At 51.3% G+C, this 10934-nt stretch overlaps 2 protein-coding genes across 5 annotated transcripts in view; one reads left to right on the top strand and one right to left on the bottom strand.

Annotated features, from left to right (window-relative positions):
- ATG9B (autophagy related 9B) overlaps positions 1-7477 on the bottom strand; it is a 15527-nt gene extending 8050 nt beyond the window's left edge. The window contains exons 1-7 of one of the 4 annotated variants that reach the window (XM_009204216.4): positions 6809-7167; positions 6256-6342; positions 3523-4363; positions 3330-3373; positions 3087-3151; positions 2688-2849; positions 836-977 (exon numbers count right to left, since the gene is read on the bottom strand). In XM_009204216.4, the coding sequence (XP_009202480.1) occupies positions 836-977; positions 2688-2849; positions 3087-3151; positions 3330-3373; positions 3523-4069 (960 nt within the window). In that variant the 5' untranslated portion in view covers positions 4070-4363; positions 6256-6342; positions 6809-7167. Of the gene's footprint in view, positions 1-835; positions 978-2687; positions 2850-3086; positions 3152-3329; positions 3374-3522; positions 4364-6255; positions 6611-6808; positions 7168-7374 lie in introns of those variants that run through there. The other 3 variants (XM_009204218.4, XM_031665022.1, XM_009204217.4) reach the window with 3 other exon arrangements.
- The window catches only part of ABCB8 (ATP binding cassette subfamily B member 8), a 17297-nt gene continuing 13804 nt past the window's right edge, over positions 7442-10934 (top strand). Inside the window, exon 1 of the mRNA XM_003896861.5 lies at positions 7442-7628. Within this exon, the coding sequence (XP_003896910.1) occupies positions 7534-7628 (95 nt within the window). The 5' untranslated portion in view covers positions 7442-7533. The remainder of the gene's footprint in view (positions 7629-10934) is intronic.

The raw sequence follows: 10934 nt of genomic DNA, 5'->3' as shown, positions 1-10934 counted from the left end.
CTGGAAGGAACAGGGGAGAAGGGGAAAGAAGGGAAGAAGAGAACGAGACGGGTGAGCAGTCTCCTGCCAGAGCCGATCTGAGGTCCAGCTTCCGCTCTCACCACCTCTACTTCCCTGGCCTCCTCCCTCCCCCCGGCTCAGGGGCCTTTTAAGACCTCTCCCCTTGCTGCACATAAAGGCTGTGCAGAGGGCTCCGGACCTCCCAGGGGAGCAAGGGAAGCAAGCTGCAGAAGGCTACCTTCGAGCTGTGCCTCAAAGAAAGAACTTAGATACAGAGGAGGGAGGAGCAGACTCAAGATAGCGAGGAAACAAAGGGCAGAGCATAAGCAGAGGACAGTGACAGGCCAATGCAGTGGTTTCCTGCAATGGTGGGGGGATAGCTTTGACGGCTCTGTTTTAGGCTGGTGGGGTCCATCTCCCTGCTGCAGCCTCCAAAAGCTCATGGCTTTTCCCCACCTTCCTGCACTGGGGCTTGGAATGTGCTCCCCACCCCTCCTGTCCTTCCCTTCCAAGCCCAACCCAAATGTCTCCAGCTCTGAAAAGTCAGATGACCGTCCTTTCTCTAAGCAATGTTTTTAGCACAAACATGTAACTATATGTCATCTTATATGAGCCATCTAAATAAACTAAACTCCCTTAGGGTAAGGGCCATGCTCTCTAAGTGGTGGTAGCCCCCTCCTGACATTATTCTGGGCTCAGAGCAGGTGTCAATAAGGCGTCATTCTTTCTGCCCTCTTTCCAGTTGGCCCTTCTATCTGTACAGTCCCACTTCTTCCCCTCTCCTCTGTCCACCCTCTCGTGGCACCCTCCGCACAGACACAGCCACCCAGCTCACCGGGGGGATGTGCAGGGCCTCCCTGTAAAACACCTGGATGTCCCAGTAGCTGAAGAGGTTGCAGACTGAGCGAAGCAGTTGGACCAGCCAGAAGCTCGCAGCCAGGACCAGGAGGAGGACGAGCAGCGGGCTGGAGCGGATCCTGTATGGGGTTGGGTGGGCAGTGAGGGAGAAAGGTGGGCGCCTGAGAAACAGGCAGACCAGACTTCGGGAGCGAGGAAAAACTGTCACGAGGAGGGGGATCCAGCCAGACCAGCAGCTCTCAAAGTAGGGCCTGGGGCGGGGGCAGGGAGCTGAAGTGGCCCTCACAAGTGTGTCAAACTTCTTCCAAATAATACTAATGCTTTCTGATGTTTTCCTTCTTGTTCTCTGAGTGTGCAGTGGAGTTTTCCAGAGGCTACAAGACACGTGAACATGTCACATCACACTGACAACTGATGAAATGTGTGCTCGTGCACTTTTTTTTTTTTTTTTTTTTTTGAGATGGAGTCTTGCTCTGTCGCCCAGGCTGGAGTGCAGTGGCACAATCTCAGCTCACTGCAACCTCCGCCTCCCGGATTCAAGTGATTCTCCTGTCTCAGCCTCCAGGGTAGCTGGGACTACAGATGACCGCCACCACGCCTGGCTAATCTTTGTATATTTTAGTAGAGACAGGGTTTTACCATGTTGGCCAGGATGGTCTCTATCTCCTGACCTTGTCATCTGCCCGCCTCGGCCTCCCAAAGTGCTGGGATTACAGGCATGAGCCACCGCGCCTGGCCGCACTCTTACATTATAAAGTTGTTCTCAGCTATGATTTCCTTCTTTTTCTCCTTTTTATTGAAACAAGGTCTCTGTCTGTTACCCAGGCTGTAGTGCAGCGGTAGAATCATAGCTCCTATCTCCCTGCCAAATAACGGCCCAGGTCTGGTACAGTTATTTGGTTGGTTGGCAAAGAGAACATTGCAATCCATGCATTCAAGGAGGAAGGTTGGGAAGGCAACAATGAAAATGAATCGTCTGCTGGGAGGAGGAGGGTGTAAGGATGCTGCAGTGATCAGACAGTCACTGTCTTAGCCTCCTGACTAGTCTTAGCTCAGACTGCAGGTACACACCACCAAGCCCAGCTAATTTTTATTTTTTATAGAGATGGTGTCTCACTTTGTTGCTCAGGCTGGTCTCAAACTCCTGGCTTCAAGCAATCCTCCTGCCTCAGCCTCCCAAAGTGCTGGGATTACAGGTGTAAACCACTGTGCCTGGCCTAATTTTAATTTTTTATAAGGTAAATTGTAGATAGATACGACTCCCATAAACAAAAGCTTTTTAGGGTTCTCAACCAATTTTAACTGTATTAAGATACACTTAATACACTTTAATTAAGATACACTTAATAGGCCGGGCACAGCGGCTCACGCCTGCAATCCCAGCACTTCGGGAGGCCAAAGTGGGTGGATCACCCGAAACCAGGAGTTCCAGACCAGCCTGGCCAACATGGTGAAATCCTGTCTCTACTTTAGAAAATACACATGGTGGTGCACACCTGTTATCCCAGTTACTGGGGAGGCTGAGGCAGGAGAATCGCTCCAACCCGGGAGATGGAGGTTGCAGTTAGCCTAGACCTCACCATTGCACTCCAGCCTGAGCAACAAGAGTGAAACTCTGTCTAAAAAAAAAAAAAGATACACATAATACACTTTAAGTACAACTTAATACAACTTAAGTACAACTTAAAGTGCATTAAGTGTATTTTTGGTCCTAAGACCAAAAGCTTTGAGAACTGCTGATCTAGATCACGGGACAAAGTGGGGCTCCTGTCTACTCCTCTATCCACTTCCCATGTTTCACCCCAGGGTCCCACCAGGTTTTCACTCACCTCTCAGCACACTGGGCTGAGGGTAGGATGGCATCTGACAAGGTCACTTTGCTGTGGAACGGCCCAGGTCTCGTACGGTTACTTGGTGGGTTGGCAAAGAGAACATTGTAATCCACACATCGAAGGAGGAAGGTTGTGAAGGTGACAATGAAAATGAATTGTCTGCCAGGAGGAAGGGGGAGGCCAGGATGCTGCAGTGATCAGGGACAGCCAGGTGGGCTCCTGCCCCGGCCCCCAGAGCAGCCCATGGTTATCCTCCCCCACCCTGCCCCTGCTGAGCCCCTGGACTGCTTGGGAAAGTGTGGGATGGAAGCAACTGGTACAATTAAGGAAGCAAAATGACAGGAGGAACCCATGGGCCCAGGGGACCAAGTTCCGGGCCCGGGCTAAGCGTCTTACCCCAACTGGAAGACATCCTCCAGCAGGATGCAGGCAAAGCCATTCCGCTGGTGGTAGCTGTAGATGTGGACGCATGTCAAGGAACAAGCCTGGGGCACGGGGGGGCCTCTCCTGAGGACGCCTCCCCTCAGCCCCAACACATCTCCCACCCACGACACCCTCATGGAGTCTCCCTGCCAAGAACAGTGCCAGCTCCAAGGGGACCTTCCCATGCCACCTCTGCAGGCCTGGCACAAAGGATATCTTGGTGAAGAAGCTGTCCAGGTTCTGGATGTGATGCCAGGAGCCTGGGCACAGAGGGGAGAGTGTCGGCCCCTGGTATGTGATCAATTCTCCATGTTCTCAACCCACTGCCAGAGGCCCAGCCTGCGGTAAGTACTGGAGCTCCCAGGCACCACTAACCTGCTCCCACCCCCACCCACACCCACACACATACCGCAGAGCCCTTCAGGGACATGAAGCAGGGGTTGCTGCTCCTCTCCGTGGATGGGTGAGTCTTGGGACCCCTCAGGGTCACAGTCCTCCAGCCGCTCATAATCCTGTTCAGGGATCAAAGGGCCTACCCGCAGCCCAGGAGAGTCCTGGGGGCACTGGTGTGAGGGAGGGGGAGTTGCCGAGGCCAGGGGTGGGGTAGAGTGGGATCCCCAGGAGGGAGATGCAGAGGCAGGTGTCATTGCAGGTTGAGCCTGTGTTGGGGGGGTGGCTGGGGTGGGGAGAGCACTGTGGCAAGGCTGAGCCCCTGTCCCCTGTAGCACTGAGCAAGGGGGCCTTGGGGTGGGAGGGGAAAATGAGGAGGGGGAACTTCTTGTATGAGGGGCAGGGGACAGAGAGAAGATGGAGATCCTCCCTCCCCCAGGTCCCCGGCATGAAGGAGGAGGAGGAGGTGGCAGTGGCATGGGGAGCAGGGGCACTGATCCAGGCCCCAGGTCTCCCCACCGCCCCAGCCGCCCTCTTCTCCCCCCCCAGCCTATTTGGCTCACCATCAGGCCACAGCTTCTCCAGAAAGGTTGGAAGGATGGGAGCTGTTGCTGCTTCCACAAAGGTCTGTGACACTGAGCTGGGACTTCAACAGGAACAATGACAACAACAATACTAGGTGACTCAGCCTAGGCAGGCCTCAGGCGTCCCAGCTCTCAGTCACCTGTCTCATCACTCACACCCCTTCCAGGGCAACCTGAGGCCAAATCCCTCAGGACCTGAGAGGGGCATCAGTTTAAGAGTGAGGGGCTAAAGAGCACATTGAGATGAGAAGATTCCTATTATCTCCATCTTCCGATCTTGAATGAATGAAAGATAAAAACAGCAGCAGCCAAAATGACAAAAGCAAAAAGCAAAGTCGTGTTAGAGCCAGGTGTGGTGGTATGTGCTTGTGTTCCCAGCTACTCAGGAGACTGAGGTGGGAGGATGGCTTGGTGCAGGTTACACTGGAACAGTATGAGTTACAGTGAGCTAAATCTAGCCACTGCACTCCCACCTGGGAAAGAGCCTGCCCTCCCACTCCCCCCCAAAAATATCCTATTAAAAGATTGTAGCTGGGCGCAGTGCCTCACACTTGTAATCAATCTCAGCACTTTGGGAAGCCGAGGAAAGAGGATTGCTTGAGGCCAGGAGTTCGAGACCAGCCTGGGGAACACAATGAGAAGACTCCATCTCTACAACAAATCTTAGGGCCAAGATGTTAACTATTTTGTTTCTTAAGAGTGTACCTCCCCCACTTCCCTCCACACACACACTACAGTGATCAGCAGGGAAATGTTTTGTGACTAAAATAGAAAAGAAGAAGTAAAGGGGCCAGGCATGTTGGCTTACACCTGTAATCCTAGCACTTTGGGAGGCCCAGGCGAGAGGATCACTTGAGGCCAGGAGTTTGAGACCAGCCTGAGCAACTTAGGGAGCCACCATCTGTGCAAAAACTAAAAAACAAAATAATTTTTTTTCTTTTTGAGACAGAGTCTCACTCTGTCACCCAGGCTGGAGTACAGTGGCACAATCTCGGCTCACTGCAACCTCCGCCTCCCAGGTTCAAGTGATTCTTCTGCCTCAGCCTCCTGAGTAGCTGGGACTACAGGTGTGCGCCACCACGCACAGCTGATTTTTTGTATTTTTAGTAGAGATGGGGTTTCACCATTTTGGCCAGGCTGGTCTTGAACTCCTGACCTCGTGATCCACCCACCTTGGCCTCCCAAAGTGCTGGTATTACAGGCATAAGCCACTGTGCCTGGTCAAAAATAATTTTTTTTTTTTTTTTTTTTTTTAAAGAATAAGAAGGCCGGGCGCGGTGGCTCAAGCCTGTAATTCCAGCACTTTGGGAGGCCGAGACGGGCGGATCACGAGGTCAGGAGATCGAGACCATCCTGGCTAACACGGTGAAACCCCGTCTGTACTAAAAAAATACAAAAACTCAGCTGTGCGTGGTGGCGCACACCTGTAGTCCCAGCTACTCAGGAGGCTGAGGCAGAAGAATCACTTGAACCTGGGAGGCGGAGGTTGCAGTGAGCCGAGATTGTGCCACTGCACTCTAGCCTGGGCGACAAAGCGAGACTCCGTCTCAAAAAAAAAAAAAAAAACGAATAAGAAAAGGCTGCATGTTTTATTGGTCTGAGGGGCTAAGGAAGGGAAGAGGGGAGCCTGACTTTGCAGTCAAGTTGGGGAAAACTAAGAAAAGGAGGTGAAGAAAGGAAAGGCAGCTGTCTTGGATTTGAGAGTTGGTTTGGAGAGCTTAGAGTAGAAAATTGGGGTTCTCTGAAAGTTCCATTCCGTTTCCATCCTTTTAATTTTGAACTGTGACATTATCTCAAGTCTGGATCCAACTTCTGTGACCCCCTAAAAAGCATCAGGGCTGAATCAGAAGGGAGGACAGCTGTTGAGTCTGGGACTTGGAAGGATAATTTGGGTACCAGGGAGGAGCTGAACTGAGTTCCTTGTTGTCACCTTAACAAGGAGGAGGAGACCCAGGCAGCTGGTCTGGTGGCTTGCCCAACGCCATTCTTGAGGCCCTGAATCATCAGGTTTCCTTCTAAAGCCCATTACTGAGATGCTGACTCAGCCACCAGGTGTCAAGATCTCTAGGGCTTAGGCCCAAGGGCTGATGTTGGGACCAGTACCCCTGAAATGGAGAGACGGACACCGTGCTTCTCAGATTGTTCACTGGAGGCAATCATGGACTCACCCACAAAACTTGAGTCCAGATGTGCCTGCTTTTCTCCTTCTGTGTGGGGTATTGTAGTAGTAGCTCAGGTCTCGCATGCCTTTATACCTGAGCACAAGGCAGAGCTATGAAAACAAGACCCTGTCCTTCTAGAGGTAGCAAAATGGAATCCCATATTGCAGAGGGGCCAGGAAATTCCCATAATCTTTCTGAGACATCTGTCAAGGTGGGTTATGTGGGGTGTTGTCTAGTCTCTCCCCCACCTCACTCACCCAGTGTCACTCAGTATAATGGCTATTCCACCATAGTCACAATAGGACCCCTCCCTATACACCTGGAGCTCCCCAGCTCAACCCCAAACTAATCCTGGGAGACTGTCCTACCTAGTTTCACCCTGAATTCATTCCCATTGACAGCCCCCTACCACCACCCCCAATTCAAGTCGATTTATTATAAAGGGCACTTTTCCTGGCCAAGCATTTGGAAGGGAAGAGGACAGATAAATAAAACAGAGCCAGTACCCAACAAGAAGAGGCAGCCCAGTGGGGAGACAGATACGCAAACAAATAATTACAGAGAAGAAGTGAGTGGTGCAAACTCTGGTAAGAGCCTGAGGCAAGTCATTCTGACCCGGGTGAGGAAGGCATCTGCGAGGCAGAGATCTGAGGCCGCGCCTTGATAAGTTACAAGACCTCCATACCAGTAGTTCTCAATAGCTGAGGCGTAGGACAAGAGTGTCAGAATCACCGGGGACGTGACAGACGTCCCAGCAGTTCTGACGCGCCTAGGAGAGCGGGGTGGGTGGCAGGGTATTATGTACGTGTTTTGAAAAAACTCCCAGTCGATTTTTGTTCATTCCTCCCCCAAAGCCCGTTCTACACGCCCTCGAGATGACGGGACATCTAGAGATCCTCGAGCCTTGGGAAAATGGCCCGAGGTCGGCGGCTGACGCGTTACCATGGATACTCCATAGCGTGGAGGGCTGGACGGCGCACACCCTTTAGACGTCACTCGGAGCCCACTGGCGCACCGAGCAAAAGGCAGGCCCACTTCCTACTCGGCTCCGCCCAGAGCAGGGGGTCGGGCGGGTAGGCGAATCTCTCCAATCACAGTTCCGAAAAGAGGGGGTTGACAACGTACCTTCCAGTCACAGCTTGAAACGAGATTGATGTGTCTTTTCACCAATCACCGCCAAGGCGCGAGGGGCTTGTCGGGATGGGGGCGGCAGCCAACATGGAGCCCGCAATGGGATAAGGGTGAAAGTGCTATTGCCGGCTGCTCCTGTTTTCGCGCCCCAGCATGCTGGTGCATTTATTTCGGGTCGGGATTCGGGGTGGCCCATTCCCAGGCAGGCCGCTAGTGCCCCTCCGCTTCCAGACATTCTCAGCTGTCAGGTAAAAAGGGAAAAACCTACTCAGCGCGGGCCATTGACCGGCCGGCAGGGCAGTGTCGGGCCCGCCGGGAGATGGAGTCCGCGGGCTCGCGCGAGGCTTGCTGGGAGCTGTAGGCCAGGCCTGCCGGGGTGGAATGTCACTCCGCGGGTATTGGTCTCAGTTATTTATAGTGACACTCCAGGCGCCAGCAGAAGGTGCCGGCGTCTGCATCGGCGTGTCAGCCAGAAGGAGGGAACGCTCCGGGTCTGTGACCACGCCCAGTCCGCACTCTCGACCAGGGGTCGGCTTTCCTGGACCCCGAGTTGATTGGGCGATTTGGAGGAAAATTCTTATTAGTATCAAGAGACATTTAAGGTAGTGGTGCTCCCAGGATTCAAAGTGAGTCGAAGAAGAGCTAGAGATTTTCAGCAGGGATAAAGAGGCAATCTAATAGGCCGGGCACGGTGGCTTACGCCTGTAATCCCAGCACTTTGGGAGGCCAGGAGTTTGAGATCAGCCTGGCCAACATGGCAAAACCCCGTCTCTACCAAAAAATACAAAAATTTGCCGTGATTAGTGGCACGCGCCTGTAATTCCAGCTACTTGGAAGGCTGAGGCAGGAGAATCGCTTCAACCTGGGAGGCGGAGGTTTCAGTGAGTCGAGGTCACGACCACTGCACTCCACCCTGGGTGATAGATAGTGAGACTCTGTCTCAAAAAAAAAAAAAAAAAAAGAGTCAGTCTAATAACTTGTAAGTGTGTGTTTTTGGAGAAACGCTCTACACAGGTTGGTCGAGAGAGAGACAGACAGATAGACAGGTGGGAAACAAACAAGGACCCTGAAACTACAACTGGAATGTAAATGCTTTATGAGAAGGGACTGATTCCTTTTTTTTTTGTTTTGAAAGAGTCTCGCTCTGTCACCCAGGCTGGACTGCAGTGGCGTGATCTCAGCTAACTACAACCTCTGCCTCCTGGGTTTGAGCAATTCTCATGCCTCAGCCACCCAAGTAGCTGGAATTACAGACGTGCACCACACCCGGCTAATTTTTGTATTTTTAGTAGAGACGGAGTTTCGTCATGTTGGTGGCCAGGCTGGTCTTGAACTCCTGACCTCAGGTGATCTGCCTGCCTCGGCTTCCCAAAGTGCTGGGATTACAGGCGTGAGCCACCTCACCTGGCTGTCCTTTCTAATCCTACAACGAATTACTTGGGGGCCAAACATAGAAGATTCCCAAGGGCAGGTGGATATGGAGTTGTGTCATTTGGAAAGCCCATCTGACTGATGGAGGACAAGAGCTGGATCAAGCTGGAGCTGGAAGTCCTGGTGCTGGGAAGTAATCCATATGCTCTTGGCAATGACCAAGCCTTTCTTAGAGTGTTAGTTTGGAGACAATGCAAGAAGCTGGAAAAAGACCATGCTAAATTATTGAAAGGTTTAAAAACAGTCCTTAGGAAAGAGGAAGGGTGTTGATATTATTTAAACCAGAGAAAAACCCAAGGAAAGACATCAAATAATATTCAAGTATATATGTGTTCATTAGTCAGTATTTTTCAATAGATTATGAAATGAATTCAGTTGGTCAGTACCATTTAAAAGTAAATATAAGCTGGGCGCGGTGGCTCGCGCCTATAATCCCAGCACTTTGGGAGGCCAAGGCAGGCGGATCACCTGAGGTCAGGAGTTCAAGACCAGCCTGGCCAACGTGGTGAAACCCCGTCTCTATTAAAAATATGAAAATTTGCCAGGTGTGGTTGCACGCGCCTGTAGTCCCAGCTATTCGGGAGGCTGAGGCAAGAGAATTGCTCAAACCCAAGAGGCAGAGGTTGCAGTGAGCCAAGATTGCGCCATTGCACTCCAGCATGACAGAGCAAGACTCCGTCTCAAATAAATAAATAAATAAATAAATAAATAAATAAATAAATAAACAAATGTAAATGTAGGCCAGGCACAGTGGTTCACACCTGTAATCCCAGCACTTTGGGGGCCAAGGCAGGCAGATCACTGGAGGTCAGGAGTTCAAGACCAGCCTGGCCAACATAGTGAAGCCCCATCTCTATTAAAAATACAAAAATTAGCCAGGTGTGGTGGCTCACACCTGTAATCCCAGCACTTTGAGGAGCCGGGACAGGCAGATCACTTGAGGTTAGGAGTTCGAGACCAGCCTAGCCAACATGGTGAAGTCCTGTCTGTTCTAAAAATACAAAAATTAACCAGGCATGGTTGTGGGCGCCTGTAGTCCCAGCTACTTGGGAGGCTAAGGCAGGAGAATCGCTTGAATCTGGGAGGTGGAGGTTGCAGTCAGCCAAGATAGCGCCACTACTCTCCAGCCTGGGCAACAGAGTGAGACCCTGTCTTAGATAAAGGAAAGGAAAGGAAGGGAAGGGAAGGAAAGGGTGGGGAAGGGAGGGGAAGAGAGGGGAAGGGAGAGGAGGGGAGGGGGAAGGGAGGGGAGGCAAGGGGCATGTTAAGAATTAGAGAAAATATTATTTTGTGAAGCGTTTCCATTTTGTGTGGTATGTATGTGTTCATTATACTGGGCTGCAATGTAAGATATGTTTCTTTGTAGGCCACAGTAAGTGTAAACATTTGCAAAACCCTGTAGTAGTTAGGTCAGATTGTCCTGCGCCTCTAATGAGGGCATGCATGTGCTCAACAAACATAAACATTTGCAGAACATCTATTATGTACCAGAGTTCTGCCAGTGCTATCTAAGATATAATTTCCTGCCTTTCAGAAACACATGGTGTAATGGGAAAACTGGACAGTTACACAAGGCAGAAGGAGAGTAAGCATCTCTATCTTTATGCTAGAAACAAGAACACAGTGGAAAACAGGACATAAAAACCTGGCACATTGGAATGGGGTGGGAGAAGGCCTCATGTAGGCAAAAGGCATAGCAAGGGAAGGATGAGGTGAAGACTGCAATTAGAAGGGTCTAGGGATGTGAAAGGCCATGATGGTAAAGAGAAAAGCTCACACTATTACTTTTTTAAAGCCTTTCCCCATCAGTAACCTCATCTAGATCTTCTAGATCTCACCCTCTTCTCCTGGCTGGATAACTTCTGCTTCCTACAACCAGTCCTGTCTGCCTCCAGCCCACACCCCTCTGCTATGATCTTTTTTTTTTTTTTCAAGACAGAGTCTCCGTTGCCCAGGCTGGCATACGGTAGCACGATCTTGGCTCACTGCAACCTCCTCCTCCCAGGTTCAAGTGATTCTCTGCCTCAGCCTCCCAAGTAGCTGGGACCGCAGGCACATACCACCACACCCGGCTAATTTTTAGTAGAGACACGGTTTCAGCATGTTGATCTTGAACTCCTGGC

This window comes from Papio anubis, chromosome 4 (genome assembly GCF_008728515.1).
Source record: "Papio anubis isolate 15944 chromosome 4, Panubis1.0, whole genome shotgun sequence".
In the NCBI taxonomy this organism is placed as follows: domain Eukaryota; kingdom Metazoa; phylum Chordata; class Mammalia; order Primates; family Cercopithecidae; genus Papio; species Papio anubis.
This window is presented reverse-complemented; position numbering and strand designations above follow the sequence as displayed.